Source organism: Hydra vulgaris, chromosome 11, assembly GCF_038396675.1.
Source record: "Hydra vulgaris chromosome 11, alternate assembly HydraT2T_AEP".
NCBI lineage: Eukaryota > Metazoa > Cnidaria > Hydrozoa > Anthoathecata > Hydridae > Hydra > Hydra vulgaris.
The window spans coordinates 12,520,347-12,546,045 of NC_088930.1; the positions used below are offsets into that span (position 1 = coordinate 12,520,347).

At 29.3% G+C, this 25,699-nt stretch overlaps 1 protein-coding gene and 1 long non-coding RNA gene across 2 annotated transcripts; one reads left to right on the forward strand and one right to left on the reverse strand.

The window, feature by feature from the left end:
* The first annotated feature begins 70 nt into the window (after positions 1–70).
* Positions 71–784, forward strand: LOC136086852 (uncharacterized). Its single transcript, XM_065809346.1, has one exon. It carries the CDS (start codon positions 71–73, stop codon positions 782–784), a length of 714 nt encoding a protein of 237 aa, XP_065665418.1.
* A 13,432-nt stretch (positions 785–14,216) lies between these two features.
* LOC136087410 (uncharacterized) lies at positions 14,217–21,389 on the reverse strand. Its single transcript, XR_010641776.1, has 4 exons — positions 21,180–21,389; positions 21,005–21,081; positions 14,997–15,171; positions 14,217–14,489 (listed from the first exon to the last, which is right to left on the reverse strand). It is a non-coding gene; the product is annotated as an uncharacterized LOC136087410 (long non-coding RNA).
* Positions 21,390–25,699: the final 4,310 nt, after the last annotated feature.

Consider the following 25,699-nt stretch of genomic DNA (forward strand, 5'->3'; position numbering starts at 1 on the left):
TAGATCTACTGGAAAGATATGGTATTGATATACCAATTGTTTGGGTCAGGCATACGATAATGCAAGCAATATGTCTGGTAAATATTCTGGATTACAGGCACGTTTAAAAGATCGGAGTGAATTAGCTTTTTATATCCCCTGCGCTGGACATTCTTTAAATTTAGTAGAGCAGTGCAGTGTCAGTGAGTGCATCAATTCTATCAACTATTTTGGCGTTCTCCAGAGTTTGTATTCATTTTTTGTAGCTTCAACACAAAGATGGGATTTATTGAAAGGAAATCATGCTACACTCAAGCGCCTATCAGATACACGATGGTCATGTAGGTCAGATGCTTCAAAAAGTTTGGTAGAAAATTTTGATGGGATTCATGCAGCGCTATGTCATATAGCTGAGGATACAGAAGAAAAATCTGATACTCGTCATGAAGCTTTGTGTTTATTAAACAAGATCACTAAGCTAGAGTTTGCATTCATGGCTGTACTTTGGCATCACATACTTAAGAGGTTTAATGCAGTTAGCAAATTTCTTCAAAAAGTTGAATCTGATTTGCATACAGCAAGCAGTATCTTACTTTCACTAATTGACTTTGTAAAAAGCTTACGAAACAACTTTACGAGATTTGAGAATGAATCAAAAAAACTTAGCTCGTTTATTGAAAAAGACTCTTCTGATAAGAACAAAAGAAAGGTAATTAAAAAATTGAGCAACGGAGAAAAAAAACCAAGTTGGTTCTTTAAACGTATCCGACAAGTTTCGAGTGAATACATTTTTTGTCATTATTGACAAACTTGTGACAAAATTACCTATAAGAAGTGATGGTTACAACCACGTAAATAAGTTATTTGGATTTCTATCGAAGCTGTTAACTATTAGTACCATGGAATTGCAAGTTAGCGCGAAAAAAATTGTAGAAGTGTACTCAAATGATTTAGAAGATAGTTTCATATTTGAAATAGAACAATTTGTAACATTATTAAAGTTGCAGCCTCCGGGTTTTTTTTCGCATAAAAAAGATAAATCTGAGACTGAAAACACATTGATTCCTCTGCAAGTTTTTAATTGGATTGTTGAAACCGATGTTATTGATGTATTTCCAAATGTTTATATAGCATATCGCTTATTTCTAACTATTCCCATAACAAATTGCGAGGCTGAGAGATCATTCTCTACTCTTAAAAGAGTTAAGAACATGCACCGATCAACAATCGTTCATAGTCGTTTAAGTAATATAGCAAGATTAACTATTGAGTCAAAACTATTAGAAACTTTGGATTTCAGCAATGTGATTGCAGAGTTTGCGGGGAAGAAAAGCAGAAAAAAATCACTCAACTTAATTCAATAAAATAAATATAAAATTTGTATATAAATAAATATCAGTGATAGCGTTTTCAAGAAAATCTTTGTTTTACTCATTTTTGTCGTTGTTAGTGGAACGGGGCCTCCTACTTTTAAATATCCCCGGGCCCCGAGAAGTCTTAATTCGCCACTGCCCCAAATTAATAAATTAGCAATCAGTCCCGTACAAATTTTTTTATACCTCAGCATAACGAGACTTAGCAATACTAAACTATTTTAAGATTTTTTTCAGGCGAAAAATCTCCTCAAGTTCTCAACCGCTCCATTAAGAAAAGACGTCTTTCCATGCTAGATTGTCTTATTGAGCGCAAGCCAGGCAAGACTGAGTCAGTATCTGAAGTACAAACCCAGAGATCTAATGCAACTTCGAGGTGATTTGGAAATTATGAAACTTTTGGCAAGGATGAATCTTTCATTCAGCTTTGTAGAGGAAAGACCTTTCAAGGAGTTTATGCACTACTTAGTTCCAAAGCTGAAAATCAAGGCTGCCACAACTTATTCTAGGTACAAGCTGCCTTGGTTGTATGACAATGTCAAGACGGCTGTGGATAAAGTTTTGGAAACTGATCTATTGGAAAGGCCGGGAATGGCTCTGAGCAAGGACATTTGGACTTCAAGGAACTTTGATCCATACCAATCATTGCCTGTTTATAACATTGACAAGGAGTGGACCCTGAACAAGTTTGTCGTTTTTATCAGTCCGTTCAGTGAGATGCACACAGCAGACAACATTGCCATAAACATCGACAAGTAAGTTAAATTAGAAAAAGGTACTTTTTTACATGAGTTAAGATAATTGTGTTCAACAGTTAAAGTGATATGCCTGATCTCGCCATTACCCACGTCATGGCCTACTCTACTTACACGGTTGGATATCTTGCTTTTCGGAGCGAAAGATTAGAAGGGTAACTTTTTGACTTACATAGACGTCTTTTAAAACAGTTTATTCAAATATTCTTACATGGTTAACACATGTGCTGTAGTTTACTGTAAAACTGGATATAAAAAGAGAGATCAATCGATCAAATCAGGCCTTTAAACTCTTATTAGAACAGTTTCCTCTACCATCATTTAGCCTTTTGAAAAAAATTAATAAATGTGGGGTAGAACCATTGAAATCTGTAAAATGTTTACTAAACCAAAATAAAATTGACAAAGATGTAGTGCTGTTGATGGATTAAATATATTTGCAGAAAGAAGCACAATATCAAGGTGGTAGAATGATAGATGTAGATAATGAAGGAGTTTTGTATATATCTCTACAAGAAAATTGTTTTCATGTACGTGTTGTAATTTCTGATAATCATTTCACTTATGTTTCTGCTTTTTTACATTTGATGCATAAATATAAAAATATCAACCATGTTAGTAGTATTACTCATCCTATAAAAAAGACAAGTAAGATATTTTTTTTTTGACGCTGTCCATCTTCTTAGAAACCGTTTTCTTAGAAACAATTTAATAAATTCCACACGTTTTATATTCCCTGCTTTTTATCTTGATCAGTTTCATGATGTTATTGATTTACATGCTGGTGAAATATCATGGAAGTTACTTCATGATGTATACGATAAAGACCAATTACTTCAGTCGAATTTAAAAAAAGGTTTCAAATTATCTTATAAATCACTTCATCCAAGAGATAACAAACAAAGTGTACCACTTGCTCTTGCAATATTTGATCCTACAATTTCTGCAGCTATTGAAAGTTATTTTCCAGATCGGACTGATGCCTCAAGCCATTTAAAGTTGATAAATATATGGTGGACAATAAGTAACAGTAAGCAAAAATACAACAATAATTATTATATTGGAAATGCAACTGTTTTGGGTGACATGAAACCTTTATTTTTGCGCAATTTAGCTGAATGGATTGAAGAATGGCAATTATCTCAAGCTTCAAACTCTCAAAAGTTTACATTAAGTAAACAAACATCAGAAGCTTTCAGGACCACTTTAAGATGCACAGCTTCACTTATTGATGATTTATTTCAAAAAGGATACCATTATTTTTTAATATTACGCTTGCTAACTGATTCGTTAGAGCTAAGATTTTCAAAGTATCATCAAATGAGTGGTGTCAGATTTTTAATTGGTTTGCATGAACTTGAGACATCTGAGCGCATTTTAGCGGTGAAAACTTTACTTAAAGAGTCAGTCAATATCCGGTAGGAAGATGTAACAAAAGAGAGTTGTAATATATCTTTAATGAAATTATTTGATGATAAATTGCAAGAAGTTTTACCAGATCTTGAAGAATGCAATTTAGATTCAGAGAGCTTTGAAGTTGCTAAAGTTATTTCTGGTTATGTGGTTAAAAAGTTTAATAAAAAAATCAAATGTGGTGTTTGCGAAACTTTTGTATTAGCTGAATCTAGCGAGATACAATGCCAACTGAATTAGGTGAGCTAATCAATGCTAAATTGATTATTTCACTTGTATATTCTTTCTTTATTATTAAGTTTTTGTTTATCGTTTTATGTATCTTGTTAATATTATTGAGATGTTATTTTTGAGTAGTATATTTCTTATGAGGTACATGTTTACGTTAATACAGTCATTACAAATTTTAATATTTTATTGTTTAAAAAAGTTATTACAATTTTTTATTGATGAATATAGTACAATATAATTTTATTTTATTATAGCGGCGTAAGCTTTTTTTGAAACATAATCATCAGGCAAAGGAAAGTGTCTAATTTATGAAACACTTATCATATTTGTCAAAAAAATTTTATTTCATACACACACTTCCGTAAATAAGACCCCTGTAAAAATTATAATTTTAATTTGCGGTAAGTGTAGCCAATCATTCTATACGATATATTTTTGTTTTGAAAAGTTACCCTTCTATTTTTTCGCTCCGAAAAGCAAGATATCTGGTCGTGTAATTATAATAGGATATGTTCACTTTTATAATCATGATAATGGTGTTAATGTCAAAGCTGCAATTCCAAAGTGCACCTTTATTGACAAGTCTTTTCTTTGTGTGGACCATACCTTGAATTTGGCCATCAAAGACACTGTTGATGCCACCACAACAGTAGACCATGCAATCACTCGTGCTCAAACGTTAGCAGAAAAGACGCACAAGCGTCATTTGGCGAATGAAAGAATCAAGGCCAAAATTGCAGCTATGAACAGGGACATTCGTCTTGCCATGGAAACCGATTCAAAGGAAAATGTTACAGAGTTGGTCTACAAAAATTTCATCACTTCCAACAACACTCGCTGGAATTCTACATACATGTGTGTGCAGAGTGTCTTTGACATAATAGAACCTCTGTTGGCAATTAAAACAAGGCCAGGCATTGACCCAGCAGATGTTGCATCTCTTGTGCCCTCTGAATTGGAGTTTAAAATCTTTGAGGAACTGTTGCCTACTCTCAAATTGTTGGCAAAGATATCTGAGAGACTTAGTGCAGATAAAAAGTCGACTTTACACATCGGTGTTAGTGGTCTCCACAATTTGCAGCACCACATCAACAGGGTTGATTTGGTCAAGGATGATTTGCCAGACACAAGCAAATCTTTTATAAGAAATTTTTTAGCCTAGCTTGATAAAAGGTTTCCCAATGCTGGCGCTCATACCATGTTTTTTTCAGGTGAGGGTCTTCTCTGCAGGAGGAAACAGTCACACACAAAAGAACCAAGCTTCAGCCGGAAAATGTTGAAAAGTTGCTCTATATCCAACAGAACTATGACTTTGTTCGAATCAAGTCCTGGAAACTAACCTCAGAAGATGACAAAGATCCTGGTAGGGCATTCACAAAAAATCTAAAGAGAGATCTTAACTTTATCTTTGCCTTTAGTAAAATCTTAAATTTAACCACTTCCATTTATTGTTTCTTTGTTTTTTGTTTTAACTTTAAACTTTTAAATTTTTTTCAAACTGAAATTTGGCTTAGTTAAAAAACTTTTGTAAATTTCTTTCCAGATTTGTTGTCTCAAGAGAGTAATCAAGCCAATGTTGTTGAATCTGATGATGTGGTTAAGATTTAGCCTAATCCAAGACTGCCAAGTCAGCCGATGTCACGAGCAAGTACGGCCTCCTCTAGAATCTCTACTGCGACAACATCTCATGTACCAGGTATTACACCACTGATCACCAATTCAAGAGGTTTTGCTCCAGCTCCTTTTGCTTGACCATCCAAAGCTCCAACTGATGCATCTTCAACTAGTGTACACAAGTAAATGAACTGTTTGACAAAGTTTGTAATTAAAAACTTTTATTTATTGACAATAAAATTTAGTAATGTGCATTACAGTACAACATTACAAATAAAAACATGAAACACATGCAAATTTTCATTTCATGTTTTATTTGTCTTGTTAAGTCTCGGTAAATAGTTTAATTACGATAAAGTGGCCAAAACAATTGTAATGGCCGAGCCCCTCAGCAAAATAATAAATTTAACATTAAGGATTAACTAGTATGTCTCGTTATGTCTGGTTATGTTCCGTTAAAAAGATGTAAATTCCGCGAAATTGTGAAGCTCCAATTTTGTCCGGGACACCTCGTCTCGTCTCAGTATCGTCCCGGATTTTGACTGAAAATTGAAAATTGTCTCGATTTTTATAGCTAATTGGGACAAAGATATTTTCATCGTGATAAAAGAAAGTACTTTCTAGTATAATTTGTTCAAGCGAAACTTGGCTAACTAATGATGCCTTTAGCGATAATTGTCGGTTTGAATTTTTTTAACTTCAATTTTAACTTTGTTATTTAGGTGCCCCACCTTGTCACAACGCTTCCTTCCTTACTGTAAATATGTCCAGAGCTCGTTTCAAGCCTGGATCTGCCGCTTCTGAAGCAAGCGCTCTAACCACTGCGCCAGGGCCGCAAATTTAAAGAATTACTAATATATGACGCAATCCACTTACAAAAAAGTCTAAAAAATAAGGTGGTGTTGCTGTTTACATCAAAAATAGCTTGCGGTTTAAAGGCGAATTTTTACGAAGCGAATTATTTTGCGCGAAGCAAATTTTTTCGTTGATAACTTTTCGTTGATTCAAAATTTTAATTTCCACCAGCAAAACTGTTTGCGCTATTTGGAAAACATGTTGATATGAAAAAATGTTGTTATTGACTCGAAGAAAAAAAATTATTTTAAGGATGTTGCAAATGAGAAAAATAGAAACGAGAAAATAAAAATAAGAAATGGTATTGGGTAAGGATAACTTATGCCGAACGTCTACAGAAAATAAAGATTCATTTATTGTTACAAGATTATTGTTTTAACAACTTTTAATGCCTTCAACAAAGAGTTGCTTTCGTATGTAGCGCATTGTGAAAAAAAGAACTGTTATGAGTGACCCTTTTAGCCCAATTAAGAGGTAGGCTGTAACACTTAGATTCTTTGTAATAGGAGAAGCTCAGTGTACTCTTGCTGCAATATTCCAGAAAGTATTGGAAATTTCAAAAAAACAAAGAACATTAAATTACAGACGTTCAAGGCCTAGAAGGGCTATAGAAAATACATTTGGTATTGCTACAACACGTTTTTGTATATTTCACAGACCAGTTACCGGTAATCGTGAATAAGTGATTTTGATTACACAAGCAATTGTAGCTTCACATAAATTTCTTATGAAAAAAAAAGATCAGAAAATAATTTTCTCAACTGACTCACAAGCTACACTGATGGTGACGGTTCTTTTGGGTTTAGACCAGGTGATTGGAGGAAAGATAATTCATAATTGATTATGATATTTTGTATAATTTTTAATAACTTTTTATTTAATGATCTGGTGTCATTTCGATCTTTTTGAAATTCGATCTTTTTGAAAACTTAGTTAATGTGAAGTCACTGCTATAATTACTACTACTTGGACTTGATAGTAAAAAACTTTGTAATTGAAATGATGAAGAGAAAACAAGATCTGGAACAATATTTACGTTAGATAGAATTACATTCCGTTGGTTTGTTCGCACTTTTTTCACGCAAAAAATGTCATTTTAATTTAGGTAAGTTTGAGGCTGCTGCTCCTGATCTCGTCATACGATTTCGTTTAACTAAAAAATTTATAAAATATCAAGATAAGTTTATTCCATGCATTTATTTTTGCATTTCTGTCTTTGTAAGTGAGATGATTCACATCCAACAAGGTTGGCAAATCGCGAACAACTTCGATAAAATCTTGTTCGAATTCGGTTGGCTGAAAAGTGTCATTTTCAATTTCTTCATTTTCAACTTGTTAACAAATTCTTCATCCATTATTGAGAATCATTTATTCTTTTAATTAAATAATAAATTTAGATTAATTTCTTTTAATAAAAAATATTGTAATAAAACTAGCATAATAGCATTAGCGCACTTTATGTTTTAACTTGTTATGTTTTTAAACAACCACAAATAGTCAATTTTAATTCATTAAGCACAGTGACTCAGAGCGATCAAAAAACGGCATGAATTAAATAAAATTTTATATAATTTCTAATATGTAAAAATAATAGTTTTTGGGTCAAAGATTTCAAATTTGTATGGTTAACTTTAGCGCGTATGGTTAACTTTAACGCGCATTTAAACGCGCATACGCGTTTAAATGCGCGTTAAAGTTAACCATACGCGACAAAATATTTTTTTTTTAAGCTTTAGAATCTTTAAGAAAAAAATACTTTCTTGATAAATTACTCTACTTGACACTTTTATAAAATTGGTTTTCAAAGGATGTTGATACATAGTGAAAAAAACTATTAGGGGAGAGTATGCACCATGATCCTAAAAATCTATCAGGCCAATTTACTGAATATATGTTTTCATTTCGATCTCTATAGTAACTGTACTTAATAGCAAATTTTATACCTTACTTTAATAATCATTTTTTTAACAGAATATTTTAAGTAGATTTAAAGTTATAAAAACTAAGAACGTTCAATTAAGATCATGGGTGCATACTAGTATGCTTCCTTGATCCTACCTATATGCGCCCTTGATCCTATGTATCCATACTTTATTTAAGATAAAATTTATAACATAAATGTGTAAAAATTATTTTTAAGTCGTCGAAACTATGTCTATTATAAATACCAATAAAGTTATTATTAATTTTACTACAAATTTATCTTTCTGAAAAGATAAAAATCAAGTTTTCTTTTTTTTGTCATGAAGATCTTATTTTGCGTTTCATATTTTTTGTTTTTTGACTGAGACTTTTTTATCATTTCCTGAAGCTTATTTAGTTTATTTCAAACAGGAGTGTCTGTGAGTATTCTGGGACGCCGACGCTTACGTCTTTTAAAGGACTTCCTTGATTTAGCTTTCGGAAATGGCTTAATTTTTTCTAGACTTGCTTGATGAGAGATATTATTAGAAACACTTGATAGTTAATTTCAAGGGTCAGATATAGACTGAATAGGCAATACGCTACAAGCTAAACTTGATGACAGACTTGACATCGATGATTGATTAAAAGCTGGGGCATGAACAATAGCAGAAACTAGATCAAAAACACCTGTAATGGGTTAACATTAAGGTTAGTGGGTTCTGGACGGTCTGTTAAATATGAAGCCAAAAACTCATTATCAGAAAATATGTTAGGATTGAGAGGTTCAATTCCTGCCACAGCAAATCCTGCAGCAATGCTAGACAAAGTAAAAGCTTGTGCAAAAGCTTTCCATACAACTGCAACTATATCATATATGGTCATCGGTCTTGGATTAGATAGAACCCAATTATCACAGTGCATTGTAATATCGTTTCCGCGACCCATAAACTGACCGATCTAATTGCTGCAGCTTGTGACTACAATGTGGTATAAAAGGCAGCATAGTTGTGCCATTTTTTTTCATCTAAATCTAAACACACAATTGAAACATGGCTCTCATGGTTGTCAAGAAGTAGAAGCACTGGAATATCTGGCGAACATTACACATTTTGAATAAAATGTTTCATCCACTCTAAAAACGTTGCAACACTCATCCAACCAGATGGGTTTGCAACCCCCAACCAATCCAAGGGGACCACCATTTATAATTCTTCATTTGGAATGAACTCTTAGAAAAATAAAAAATATAGGGATTGAGTTTTCTATTGCATTAACTGCACAACAAGCTGTTACCAATGTCCCTCTTTCTGCTGAAGTTATCCTTCCAACTTTTTTATCTCCGTTTATAGCAATTACATTAACTGATTTTTGAACAGTTGTGAACCTGTCTCATCAACATTATGTATGTTTTGTGGCTGAAACTTGTGTTGCAGACGAACATCTTTTAGATTGGTGAAAAATTATCCGACTGTATAATGATTAAAAGCAGTTGCTTGTGCCATACTAGTGGCTTCTGGATTTCGTAAAGATAACTCATTCCTACGTAACATAAAACCACGAAACCACTGTTTTCCAGCAATTTGTTAACTTTTCCACGATTTAGGAATGCACTTAAAAAGAGTCATTGCAAATTCATGGGCAAGCTTTCGTGTTGTTTTGGTTGATAATCCATTGTGAAGTTTTAAAGATTGTCTGATAAAGATATTTCTTCTTCGTTGGTAAAGATTTGCATGGTAATGAAGTTAGGTTTGCAGACTGTATTTGGATTTAATTGACATTTCCTAACATATTTCTTGAGTGTCATTAAATTGATTCCCCTTTCTTTAGATATGCGATAAACTGTACCACCATTAAGAACTGCATTAACAGCTGCTCGAATTTCATTTTCATTAACTTTACCTTTAGGTAGTCTATCGATTGTTTTTTTTTTATGATAAACCATATTTAACTGTAAAAAAATGAAACATTTATATAGTTTCGCTATATTCCTAATTTTTGGATGAACATTTATAAATATTTATACTTATTAGAATCTTCTTTATTAACAAGCACACACGCATATATATAAAATATATGTATATATATATATATTTTTTGTATATATATATATATTTTTTGTATATATATATATATTTTTTGTATATATATATATTTTATATATATATATATATATATATATATATATATATATATATATATATATATATATATATATATATATATATATATATTTATAAATTAGTAAAAATACTTATCTAACTTTTATCTTCTACACGTGTTTCGCCATCAGCAGGCTCATCAGGAAGCTTGTTGAGCTTGCTGATGGCGAAACATGCTGTAGAAGATAAAAGTTAGATAAGTGGTTTTACTAATTTATTATTGCTCTGTTCTTTAAGAACATTGAGCACTCTATTTGTAGAATACACTGACATTTATATTAGTTTATATATATATATATATATATATATATGTATATATATATATATATATATATATATATATATATATATATATATATATATATATATATATATATATATATATATATATATATATATATATAATGAATACAATACAATTATATTATATAAAAGTAATAGGAAGACAAAAGACACAAAATAGTATAAAATCTTCATTTTAAGGCTATATTTTGGAAGAAAAAAATATATTTAAAAATAGTATGACATTGAACATGTTACTTTATTGGTTAAACACTTTGTTTGTGTGTGTGTTTGTGAGCACCTTTGATCAAAGGGTCAAAGGTGCATAAACGCATTAGCGTCAAGGGTGCTAACCCGCTCCATTTTTACAAAAATGCTTATTTTCTCATTTTAGATGCTGTCATTTTAGATGCTTACCAAAAGTAACCATTCAAGCGGTGAATAGTTTAGTTACAAAATGACATAAGCAAAATTATTCAACTCAAAAAAATATCAAAGATGTGAGGTTCCTTGTTAAAGTCAAAAAATTACTTTCTGTCGTCAAAATCATACTCTTTAGAAATAAATTTAATAATGGTCTATTCTCTAACCAAAACACAATTAATTTTGAAGATACAATATTTATAACACACTGTTTATTAGCCCTCTTTAATAAGTTATGTAAGTATGGAGATAATGCTATAGGATCAAAGGTGCTTACGGATCAAGGGTGCAAGTTTTCCCCTATATGTGCATCTGATTGATCATAGTGCATAGATTCTGACTTGTTTTCAGTTTTCCTCTGACTTGTTTTCAGATTTTGCTTTTGCTAAATCAATATTGTTCATATGGTTGGGTTTAACATTGCACACATTGCAGAATTGAGTATATTTTGTCTCTGTAAGTGTGTTAACTACTTTATTATCAAACATTGTAAAATCACACCTATAGCTGATATTTAAGGTCACCATTTTTCTTGAATATTAAAAAATTTTGAAATGGTATTTGTTTTTTTTTTCAGATCTGATTCTGCTTCTCTGGATAAAATTGGACTCTCTTTTTTTTGTTGCAGATGAAGAAGTCATCAAAAGTGACAAACTAAAGGATTTCCCTTTTTCCAGATTTTGCCAAATCTTACTTTGAGCAATAAAGGTACATAAGTACAAAGGTACTGAAGATGTTTTATTCATGCTTAAGTTCTCTAATTATGTTGCTTGTCTCGTATTTCTGCTTATAAATACTTTGGCTTAATGTTCATCAAAACCAATCTTTCCATATAAAACTTCAAATATTTCGTTGTTTTGACCACATTTGGGAATTTAATCATTTCAGTTATTCTACTAACACTTTGATCTAACTACTTTACTTACCTAACTACTTTTGAGCACTATTTTTTACTTTTTTATTATTGTTTGATTACTCTCAGGTGCTTAATACACGGGAATGGAGGTTTATAAGTTTTTGAAAAATTTTCCCACCCATCTTTAGCTCATTAGACTCCTCCCTCCTGGAAGGAGGAATTAAAAAATAAACAATTGCTCTGACTAAATTAAAAGACTGAAAAAACAAACTCTCACGGCAAAAGCAATTGCTAAATTTGCTTTTTCCCCCACACCCAATAGCTTGTATTTTTTTCTTAATGCATTAATAATTTATTTAAAAAAGTGTCCGTTTGATATAGATCGTGATTCGTAATGATATCATACTTAATAAAAATTTTATGCCTGTACTGTGGTGATAATATTCATAGATTTTTCACGGTATATAATTTTCTATACCTTATAATACGGTAGTAATACTACAGAACCGTATTACTGCGGTTTTTGTTCACATTCCGAGTGAACAGAGCTAGTATCATACAATCTGTGGTATTACCAATTACTAAGAATTTAGCCATAATATAAAGTAGGAAGTAATAATGACTAAATGTAAATTGTGTTATTATTTAGTACAAAACTTTATTGTACTTTGCATTTTGCTTTGAGTTTATATGCATTTAATTTAAAACGCAACGCTACACAAAGTTTTTATTATCAAAATGGCTGGACAAACGAACGAAAAATTAAATTACTTATGATATTTCTCCGAATTCGAGTAAATCTAATGTCGATATTAAAAAACTATCAAATTCTCCAGATCTACCTCAGTGTTTGCAAGCAATTAAAGATCAGAATAGTCAACCATCTATTGTAAGTACATCAATGAATGCATGCAATCAATTTACTACCGACGTTGGTTACTTCGTACTATAAAAGGAAACAGTATCAAATTCAAATAAAATTACTGATACAATGAAATATAAATTGGTTGAGATGACTAATATTCCAAGCGATAATTTTTTTTCTCGGTACACTTAAAAGTAAAGAAGAAAAGATTGCACTTTAAAAAACATAAGTGGCTTACTTATTCTGAAAAAGAACGAATTGTTTTGCTGCGTGTTATTTTCTGATAAAGGTGGAAAAGAAAGGGTTATATAGCCATGTTATTAAAATAAAAAAAAATTGTTATATCGTGGTTGTGTAACCTAATCTAAAAAACTGATAAGGATACAACCAACAACAAAAAACACGACAAAACTCCATTAAAACACAAAATCCATTAAAACATTAAAACAAAAACTCCATTAAAACACAATGACACAAAAACACAATCTATAAAAACAATTATACGAAAAAATTCAAATATAAAGCTCGTGCTAAGTTTCAACATCCACTTAGGATTTAAGTTAAAAAGAATTTAAATTCTTTATAAATCAAATAAAATATTCCAAAAAAGAAATCTACAAAACTTTTTTTTATTATTCCATTTGTAAACTAAAAAGTAAAAAAACTTTTGACAGAAATTTTTACTTTAAAAATCTCCATAAAAAACAGAAGAATAGTTAAAAACCTAACAATACATCGTCAGCTCGGAATACAAGTGTCGTATCTAAAATTTAATAAAATTGTAAATAAATATATAATGATCTAATTTATGTAAATTTAAAGTAATGTAAATGAAAAAAGTTATTTTTATATAACGTTTCAATATAAAGTTATACAAAATAATCTTTTTTTATTAACATAATGTTAAATTTACATAAACTAGATAATTACATATTTATATATATTTTTAATAAATTTTAGATACGACACTTGTATTCCGAGCTGACGACATATTACCAAGGGTAAAAAAATGCAGCGGCGAGGCGTACGCTTTTTTAAACCTTGACTATAGTCAAGTTCAAAAAATCTTGCAAAAAGCGTACGCCTCACCACTGCGTTTTTTTAAACCTTGCATATTACAACAAAATATTAAGATTCTGAAAAAGAAGTTAGCCCTGCTTACGATGACACTATGTTTTAGCAACTTCTAGCACGTCATAAACAATGTAAGAGTTTCTAAGTAAAAAATAACTCGAAAAGAAAATGCACACAGAAAAAAAAAGTTATATAAAAATGAAACAAAAAATTAAAAACAAAACATTGGGAAAACAAACTTTAAAATAGAAAAAAAATTTAAATTTTATACTGGTCACAAAACTATGTTTACTTTATCATATCGTTAAACGAATATTAGGAGGCCGTATGCCCTCATTGTGTTTTTTCTGTTTATTATTATTATCAATAAATATTCAACAATCAATGGGGTATGTGTCCAAAAAATCTAATATGAAGAATAATACAACTTTTAAAAATATCTAAAAATTAGTCGGACATTCTGGCAAAAAGTCTTTAAAAATTAAATTTTAAAACTTGATTTTCTCGGAAACACAAAAAATGGTCATACGGCCTCTTGGTTCTCGTCTGACGATAAGAATATTTACAAAATATTAAACGTGTGGTCCGTGGTCAGCTTCCCGAATGAAGCAAAATATAATAAAAATAACTTTTAAAACATGTTAACCATGAAACAGGTCATATTAAATATTTCATACTTTTCGATTTTCCATTTAACCAACTTCACTGAAATAAAAAGATAAAATATTGTTATAAATCTTTTTCCATAATGTCTCACTGTTTGTATATGCTAAAATTTTGTCTGCAATAGACAAGCAGAATTTCTATTTTAAAATTTAACCACTGTGCCCTATCTAGTTACTTGATAATAGCTCTTGAGTTCACTAAATTGTTAGCATCAATAAATGAATGTCCAACAATACAAATATTTCAACTAAAAAAAGTAAAAAAATTGGGTTTACTCACCGTAAACCTGATCCAATCAATGTTTTATTCTGTAGATTTGCTTATACCAAAAGTTTATTATTTTAAAGTTTATTTCTTTTAACATAGCAACTAAAAACTTTTAACTAATACTAAACTTTCAATAGCACATAATGTTTAGTCTAGACATCTTGGCAGGTAGATAATTAGGTAAATGTATGTAAATTAAAAATTGATCAATTGCATATTGGATGGATTATTTAAATACACAATTATTAGACATTGACAAAAATTAAAAAAAAAAATTACTTAGAAAAAGTTAAAACTTTATTCATCAGAGAGTTGTTTAAAACCAGGTGGAGGGCGAACAGCTGATTTTGAGCGATTGTTGTTAAAGTCACCACTCCATTCTTCCATCATAGAATACTTTTTAAAGTATTCTCTTATGGAAAAATGGAGTGTCTATGACTAAAGAATGGAGAATCTAAAAATTAAATAATACGCATATTATACAGACAATAATAAAACAGACATGCACTTATTCTATAAACAAATTGAATTACTAGAATTCAGCAATATTAATAATAATACTAATAAAGCAATATTAGATAAAGAATTTAAAAAAATTAAAAACAATTAAAAAAAAAAAAAAAAAATTGTTTATTATTGCAAATTAAAAATTTAGTTTTTAAAATCCAGTATATATTTTTATATAGTGAAAAAATTTTAAAAATTAAAAAAAAAAAAAATACACTTTCAAGTTTGAAATTTATCTTTATAATTATTATAAGCAGGTTAAGTTCTTTTATGTTTAGCAATTTTTTTTTACTGCTTCTTTGTATAACTTGTTTTATTTCTTTCTATATGTCAACATTTTTAATTTTACCAATATTACATGTATTTTTTGGAAATGCAAAAATATTAGCTCATGGTAGAATTTTTTTTCTTCCCCTTTTTTTGGCACTTACACATAAAATGAAACAGCACACTTGCATTCATAAATTTCAGTAACCATTTTACATTTGCAGTCTAATGTTATTTTACACTTAAACACTGATCAAAAAATAACAATGATTTTTTTAATTATCTTCAACTCATTTTAAACTTTTTCTTTATCACATTTGAAGAATTTCATAAGATAACTGTCATGGTATCTAAGACAATAGGACAACTCTGTAAAGCCTTACTGTAGGAATTGAATTAAACACAGATTTAAACATGAGCTTAACTTTATAGTTAGCTTATTAATAACTTTATCGCTTGTTTGATTTTAAGATTAGTTCATAGTTTTTATTAAAACACTTGAAAACCTCTTTATAGTTTAGAAATTTATTTACATATAATTCCACTGGATGACCAAATATTTGAGAAGTTAAATTCGCTACAAGTATTTTTTTTTTAAAGTAGCCATGACAGATTGGTAAATATTATCTATACATCAGTTATTGTTGAGGCGAGAAAGAGGATTCTTGTTTTAATAAATCTTATCTTATATAAAAGAAAAATAAATTTCTTAAATAGATTAGAAATTCTTCATTAGAACAAAAAAGTATTACAATCAACATGATAGATTTTCTTTTAAAATATTTTAAGTTGGTGTTACTAGTATGATCTATTCTTACTAGCAACATAATCAGAGCAATAATCAGATGATACAAAAAACTAACCAATCAAATAAAGAAAGCATTTGATTAAACGCTTTATTCACTTGATTGTTTATAATTTAAAAAGAAACTAATTAAGCATTAAATACAAAACCAAAAAAATTTTTTTTAGCCATTTATTGACTTTGCTTTACTAAAAAGTTGCTTAACTGTAACTTAAGAAAAATCAAGCTCTTAAACTTAAGCTGCCATCACCATGGTTATAGAGGCTCGCCTACCCAAATATTGCTCTTTGTGCAATGATGCTATTTTTATAAATTTGTATTCATGCAGATATATTCTTTGAAATTACCGATGGAGCAGCCCATATCAATGAATCCCCCATATATTTTCATCTAATTGTGGTGATGTTTGTGACATACTGCTTAATCCACTTGATTGAGGAGAACATGTGTCAGAAAAGTAACCCAAACCAAAATCAATTAAAGAATCTATTGTGAGCTGTAACTAAAAAAAAAAGTTAGGTTGGAATCTTTGAACAGTGTTTTAAGCTAAAATGATCACTGTATAACAACTGCACAAAATAACAAAATTTTGTGCTTATAAATATCAACAATTTAAAAATCAACTTACATTTCATTCAGAATCAAAGTTCTGTAAAGTGCTAGAGTTTCCAGAAACTTCTTCTCTAACTTGTTTAGTTCTAGTTAAAAAAAAATCAGCAAAACGACCAAACATTCCCGGATACTGCATGTAAAGAGAATTGGAATTTTTTGGAAATTGTCGTTCTTTTACATCAAAAAGTTCCTGCTGTGGTTTTTGTTCGCTGACATCAGCCAACGAAAACCACAGCAGGAACTGTTGTGGATGTTGGATGACATAAAGAAGGACTTGATTGAATAGAGACTGGTTGAAATTCATTTAATACTGATTTGTTTAATAAATTTCTTCCTAAATAAGTTAAACAGATAATTTTATTACAATTAAAAAACAAACTTTATTAGTTAATTTTCTAACCAGTAACCTATATAAAAAAGCAAAACAATTAGAACACTTTAACTTTATTTTGATATTGGAGTCAAAAAATATAGGTAAAGGGGTACACTTACATAACTTTTTTTTTCCTCATCAACATCAAAGACAAAGACCAATACTCATGAATCCAGTCTCATGATCTGTGTATGGTGAAGCCTTGGGGGCATATTCACCAAACTTTTTTATTGCGTAAGTTTGACTTAAGTTCAAAACTGTGAAATTCGTTTTCACAAAACTTGCGCCGTTGCATTTAACAAAACTTATAAATAATAAATATTAAAAATGGTGTAATATTATGATTCATATAGCTTTATTGTCAGATTGATAAAGAATCTTATTGTAATATATACAATTATTTATATAAAATGTATATATTATAATAAAGTTAACAATAATCATAGATATTAACACAAATATAAATGCATCATAATAATTTAACATCTTATTAACTTAATAACATCTTAATAATTATGATGTTATGTTATTATAAATTATACTAATAAAACATTGCATAATCTAATAATAATATTGTTACATTTTTTGTATAATATTATCAATTTATCATGTTACAATAATAATATAACAGCATAAAACAGGATCGTATTTTTAATATATTTTTGAGACTCAAGATACAGGTTAACATTCATAATTACACCAATTAATCAGCCAACTACACCAGAAAAAATAGATTTCAATTAAGTTAACCTTCAGGTAGATAGTGATGTGGAGAAATTCTTCATCTAAAAAATTATTGGAGGTCACATAAGAGGTGAAGCACATAACAATATACTGTAAAATATGTTTTACTAGAAAACCTTTGCAATTGATTAGAATTAGAAACTCCAGGTGACTATCAGATTTAGAACATAGTATTATTTAAATAGTTAACTATTTTTTGTTTCTTGAATAGTTTTAAAAGTAGAAAATTTCTATTCCAAACATTAAACCATAGATTATTGCAAAGCAAATTAATAGGCCAAAAATTAAATTAAAAAAAAATTAGTTAATTCTGTTCAAAGAAATTTTTTTCCAAAAAAATTATTTAAGCATATGCTAATTTTTAGTTCTTTTAGATTAACACAACTTGTTAATGTAAAACAGTATAAAGAGCCACCTTAGATGTAAGAATGTTTGAAAGATCGTTAATGTAAATTAAAAATAGTATAGGGCCAAGGATTGATCATTGAGGAACCCCTGAAGTTACAGAATAAGAAGAAGAGTGCTGTCCACCAAGGACAGCTTTTATACTACAATTGGAAAGAAAAGATTCAATAATCTTAAAAATGTTACCAGATACACTGTAAAAAGAAAGCTTATGGAGAAGACCAGCATACTAAGAAAGGAGGCGCGAATTTCCTGGTTAAATGCACTTCCGCGGTGCTCTGTGACAAGACTGTTAGGACTTTTTGGGGCACCTAAAATAAAATAAAAAAATAAATAAATAAAAAAAAATATATATATGCTTTAGAAATGCCAGGAACGATGGCATTAACCTCTCCACCTTTATCTAGTGCACAATAAAACCTATCGATTATTACTGTTTGCAAATCAGGTGTTTTTTAATTAAAGATTCAAAACCTTGCTTATGATAGGAAGAAGACAAACAGGACGGTAGTTGGACAAATCAGATCGCTCTCCAGAATTTTCGAAAAAAAGGATAAAAAATGCGGCTTTTCAGCAGGCTGGAAAACAAGACTCTGATAAGCACTTGTTAAATAATTTTGAAAATATAGATGACAGCTCTGGAGAATACTTCTGTAAGACTGTAACAGGTATGTTGTCCGGGTCACAAGCTGTAGAGTCTAAGCAGAAAATCACTTTTGAAACAGAAGCTGGATGGATAAAATGTCAAGCAATAGATCAACCTGTTTGACAGCTAAATCAGGTAGAATGCAACTAGTGGAATCAAGAGGTGGAATTACAAATTTACCCTTATTATTGATACTATTAAAGATTCTCCAGAAGTCACGAGAGCCTAATTTTTGTGATGAAATATAAGATTTCATGACATGTCTGCTTTCTGAAGAATTGTTTTGCTAATAGATATGGAAGTAACAGTTTTGTTGGCAATTGCAGCAGCACAATGTGAGGAAAACCATGAAGGAGAGTGAGGCTTGACCTGGAATTGTCGTGAGGGAATCCATGCCAGCTTGAATCCAAGAAGATATGTAAGAAGCACATTTGTCAACAGGAAAACAAAAGATTTCTACCCAAGGGTCATCAAAAAGAAAATCACAGAAAGAGTCCCAGTCAGCTTTAAGGAAGTTGTAAGAGGTACGATAATAAGGGGATTAGAATGATGAAGAAGAATGACATAATAATTTTAGAGAGATCAAACTGTGATCAAAAGACCCTAAGGGTGAATGTGGAGAAACCGAGCACTGACTAGAATCAGAAACAAGACACAAGACTTGCTTATTACATTACAACTTAGACTCAGAAACAAGACACAGGACTTGCTTTTTACATTTTTTTACATTATAACTTGTTCATTCCACTATAACTGCAACTTAAACTCTAAATTATAACTTAAACAAAACAGTAAACTTCCCCTATTTTAAACTCAGCCCAAGGAGAAAATTATAAGATAATTTTTAAATAAAAAGATATTATATTTAAAAAATAACAATTACAAACTAATGTGCAAAAGATACTTTTTTATACTAACCTAACCCCTCCCCCCCTTACTGCAAAGCAGCACCAGAGATGAGAGAGGGGCAAATTGAAAATTTTTTTTTTGCATTAATTCGAGCCCTGCATTGATTCAGCTACCAGTGAATTCACTGGTATTCTGGTATATTTGCCCTCTCATCTCCGGTGTTGCTTTGCAGTATGGGGGAGGCGTTTGGTTAGTTATTAACTCATTCATTTCAAGGAGAAGATTCAATTACTTCTACTATCTTTTGAAGCCTTTTTTTTTCTTGATTTATTTGGTGTTGTTTTTTTCTACAAAGAATTGCTTAAACTTTTCAAAACAAAGTAATTATTTTATAAAAAATATGCTACTTATTAAATGTTATTTAACAAGTATTTGGCTTATACAACCATCCAAAAAAAAAGTACACATAATTTCTTCACAATAGGCTCTGTTACACAGGTTTGCTTCAGAATAAAATTAGCGCATTTGAGCCGAGCACTGTTTGAAAAACGAAAACAATGGGGAAAAATAAATGCTGGAAATTTTATGAAAAAAAAAAAAAAAAAAACACACAAAGTTTTAATTTTACCAAAAAACCAGTTTCTAACAATTAATTTTAAATTTATGAAAAAAAATTTATAATTTTTTATATGATTTTTTACAAAATTAACAAACACAGGGTGTCTGACATTGGTGCTCCTTAGATCATCCCAAGATCCCCTAAAGGTGGGCAACCAACCACTGTTCATTATGTCACCAAAAAATAACAATGGTTGGTTAGCCCCCTTAGATAATTTTCAAAAAAAGTCCAATGACCATCAATGTCTAGCATCTATTTCGACCTCTTTATGAGTTTTATTTTAATTTTTGACAACATTGCGAGTAATTTTTTTATGGTTTTTGGCAAAAAATGATTTAGTCAAACTTTTACTTATGGCAATAGTGTCACAACAATAAAAAATGTTTTGGTTTAACAATTATCAACAAAAAAAAAGAAACTTTTTTTTCCATTGAAAAAAAAACAATAATAATAAAGTTACTTTCATCAATCTTTGAAGTTGAACAAATTGGACTAAACAGTGACCCATTTGGTGCATCAATACTAGTTACTTGTGTTCTATATTATGTTGAATTTAAACCAAAAATCAAAAGATTTACTTAGCAATGAAAAACTAAAATATCATTAAAATATATTGAAAACAGAAATAACTTTACCTTGCTGAGATTTAGATAAACTTGGAGAACTTTTATTTAAATTAATCTCATCAAACTCGTCTTTAAGATCATTTTCACAAGAATCTGGTGAGCTATTTGAATTAGCTCTAGAACCCTGGTGATATCCATTTACTCCAGTAGAAACACATCCAGCTGGAACATTTCTGCATTTTCGATGTCTTAAATTTTTTTAGAAAAGTTTAAATAAAATCAAAAACGTTTTCATAATTATAACCCTTACAAATTTTTGTTGAACAATACAATTTTGGGATTATAAGTAATGAAAGCAAAAATTGTGATTAAAGTAATAAGATGTGTTAGTATGCTTTTATTATTTAGAATATATGGAGAGATTAGGAGGTGGGGCAAAGGAGAATAAAGTTAGATCAAGGTGGTTTGTAAATGTAGAGCATAACCATAAAGAAAATTAGTTATAATTTTTTTTTAACTAATTTAGATATTATATATTAAAAAACTCAACAAAGATAATAATAATAATGAGATCAGAAATAAGTAATAAAGCAACACAGAAAATAAGTATAAAAATGGTTAAAATGGTTTAAAGTATTGAAGAACCAGAAAGTGGAGAAATAGGTGATTAAGCAATATTTACTATTAATGATTATAATAATTATTCCAAAAAATTACAATTCATCTCATTAATCAGTCTCAGCTATAAACTTGACTCTGACCTTATTTTATCAAACATACCCCCATTCCTGGGGTTATTTTTGATAAAATAAAGTTAGAGTTAAAATCAAGCTCCAATAACTAAAAGCCGTTTTAAAACAAATTCTGTGAGTTAAAGGTTGTTACAAATGATGTTAGACATTCTCTAGTTTATCTTTATTTTTTTACCTTTTAAATATATCAATACAAAAATATCACAAAAAACTATTACTTGATCACATAATCATCGGGCGTGATTATGTGCGCTCGAGATAACGTCGGCGAGCGCGATTATGAAAATTGCTAAAGGCGATACTCATAAAAAGCTTTTTCTTTTTTATATCTTTTTTTATTTATTACATAATTTTTTCGTCAAAAAATGTTTGAATTAGTATCACACTCATGAAACTACTTCAACGAAAGAGATTTTTATACTTCCAAACTTCTTGTATATTGTCAGATCGCGATTTTATTTTATACTATTTATGTTATAAAAAAATAATATCAAACAAAAACGCAACTTCTTATTGATTTAGTATTGAAGTATAATTTAGTGACTTAGTTTTGCTTCGTTGTTTTGATATATGTATTTTAAAATGTTACTCTGTAAACTTAATTAACGGTTAATGGTTTTTATATTTCTTGATATTTTTTATTCAAATTAATTATTTAATTTTTTTCTGAAATTTCTTTTTTAAATTACGTTTTTTTATCTTAAAAATAAACGATATAACACAAGTTTTTTATCTTAAAAATGTTATAATACAAGTTTTTTATCTTAAAAATAATGTTATAACACAAGAATAATTTGAAATAATAGTAAATAAGAATAATAACTTTTCATTTAATAAATATTGATACCATTACTTAGTTTTCTTTTCGAATGTCCTTAATTGCGAACATTCTAAACGACAGAATCGTTTTAAATTTGAGTTAAAATAAATAATAGTTAATAAAAAATCTATACTATAAACAAAAACTAATTTTAAAAATTACTCTATTATTAATATTTATTTTTATCATAAACGATGTGTGGAATATTACAAACAATAAATCAAATAAATTTTACTTGATATTTTCACAAGATTCTTAGATAAGATACTCCGCAGTTTTAATTTTCTTACAATGGTTTTCTCATTTTCTATTCTTATTTTATTTGCGCATTTTTGTATTCACATTGTGTTTCCACGTGCACATTCCATTATTGAAATTAGTGACGATTAACGACTTTAAACTGCTCATTCATTCATTACGTTAGTGCAAAAAAGAACGACGTTGTGCTTTTTTTATAGCTTTCAATTCACTCACTGACGAGTCCGCATTTTTTTGATTTTTTGATTTTTTTTTTTTTTTGTGGAGGCCAAAACTTCACAGCGCTTTTTGAAGCAATTCTTTTGATCGTACAGCCCTGAAATTTTACAAATAATCTTTTGCCGACTAACAATAGCTATATTTGTTACGTTTGATTCAATAAGTCTTTTAGATTTAGTAAAATGAATTAATTTGTTTTTTAAGAGAGCGATAAATTTGTAATGGCAGGTTAGCGTAACGGTCTTCAGAAATTTAAAATAAATTTTTATTGAATATTAATCATAATCAATAAGTGTAATAATTCAATTTTATCAAGACTAAAAAGTAGAAAATAAAATAAATAAAATTTTTTTTTTAAATAAAATAAATAAAAAAAACTTTTTAAAAATAGCTTTCTATTCAATCGACTAAAAAGTAGAAAATAACTTTTTTCTGTTTCTGGTACTCGTGGAAATCATGTACTTAGTAATAATCACTTTTGTAAAGCCAATACTGGAAGACATTGAAGGCAATTCATGTACGTATGTAAACAAACAAACTCATCGAAGTAAAGGAATAGAAAGTTTGGCGCCTTTAGATTTATGTACATTTAAAACGAATTTGATTTTGAAAGCATCTGACTTAAAAGGCGCCAAACTTTCTATTCCTTTACTTCGATGAGTTTGTTTGTTTACATACGTACATGAATTGCCTTCAATGTCTTGAAGGCAATTCATGTACGTACCAGAAACAGAAAAAAGTTATTTTCTACTTTTTAGTCGATTGAATAGAAAGCTATTTATAAAAAGTTTTTTTTATTTATTTTATTATATTTTATATCAGTTGTTTGATAACAGAATATCTTTAATAAAAAATCTTTTTTAAATATTTTATGAAAATAAAAAAATAATCTAGAACTATTGGACGAGCGATATTTTATACGCTCGTTATAAGCTGAACGAGCGTTGTTTATCGCGCCTAGAACGTTTGAAAATACCATTTACGGGCGCGTTTTACGAGCGGAGCGCGATCGCGCTCGCTTCATCACAAGCCCTGATAATCCTATAATACAAAACATGTGATCTATGAAATGGTTAAAGAATTAATAAATTGTAAAAATTTATAATACTTATTAACAAATTATTATTAATTAAAAGAACATACTTTAGCAAAAATTCTTAATCCTGACACAACAACAAGAAGAGATGTCATACATTCTTCTATATCTTTCCATAATGGTGGTTCAGCTTCAGGATTAGAATCAATGCTGGCTAACTTCTGAAGGTGAATTTGAAAGTCTTGTAAGTTATGCGGATCATCAGTTCGTTGTAACGCAATAATAAGTTCTTGTATACTTGATGAAAATGAAGCAGAAGTTTGAAGATATAATTATAAATAAAGTATATTTTTTTATTAAAATACTTTTTTTTTTTAAAAAAAAAAAAAGAAAAAAGGTTATCTTTTTATCACACACCTTGTCAATGATTGACTGCATATGTGACTTATGATAATCATCGTCATATAAAAGAGATTCTTGTCAGTTTGAAAGATGTTATCTATAGTGAGAAGATAATCCAAATAAAAAGTTTAATAAAGGAAGGAATTAAAATATTTGAAAATGATATTAATGATGTTCAAGATATACAACATGCTAGATCCTTGATGGATCAGATCAAAGAAAGAGATTATGATTGTGTAATTTTACCAGATGATTTGCGTGAAGTTGCTACTTATATTGCTTTTTTTATTGCCAAAAAACTGATTAAGAAGTTTAAAATATGTTGCAAGTTGCTTTGTAGTCAACATTGTCAACAGGAGTCGAATGACTATAGTTATTTAAATAAATTGTCCAGAGGTGGGCTAACAACTCCATCACTAGCCCTTTTAGAATATGTCTGTGTTTTGGTTTGTTAGATCATGTATTTCATGTTATTTATCGATCTCAAATGCAACATCGTTAAGCAGCAAAGTTAGTTCTTGGCAGTAGAGAAAGTTACCAACCATTTTTATGTCACCAAAATTGTGGAAAGGAAATTATACACACTATTATTTAAAATATTTATTTTAATATCATCAGAAAGAGAGTCAGTGATTTCATTGTTGCAGATAACATTGTTGTCTATAAAAAAAGACAGAGAAAAAATAAGAATCTTTTATTTTTAAACAGTTTGTGTAAAAAATTTTAAAATAGTTTTAAAGCTAACTTTCGAGAATTTGTGTATTCTTATTTCTTGTACAGTACCTTGAATATCTTGAAAATTTTACTGACAGATATAACCCATGTCTTTCTATAATCATTTAAGTGATATATAATTATGAAGGTTAATAAATGTTGTGTTGTTTTCAATAAAGACATTTATTAGTCATGATTACTATTTATTATTGAAAAGAAACTTAAAAAAAAGACTAAAATTTTACAAAGTTTAGTGAAGTATAGTATTAAGCCAACGCAAAACTTTTATAGGATTAAGCCAACGCAAAATTTTTTATCCTGTGCCAGATTTACTTACTTGAAATTTATAGCTCAATAATTAAAATATTTTGAGAAAGATTGTCCATCC

Excerpts from the sequence above, each read along its gene's own strand:
- LOC136086852 (XM_065809346.1), top strand. The coding sequence starts at position 71 with ATGTCTGGTAAATATTCTGGATTACAGGCACGTTTAAAAGATCGGAGT.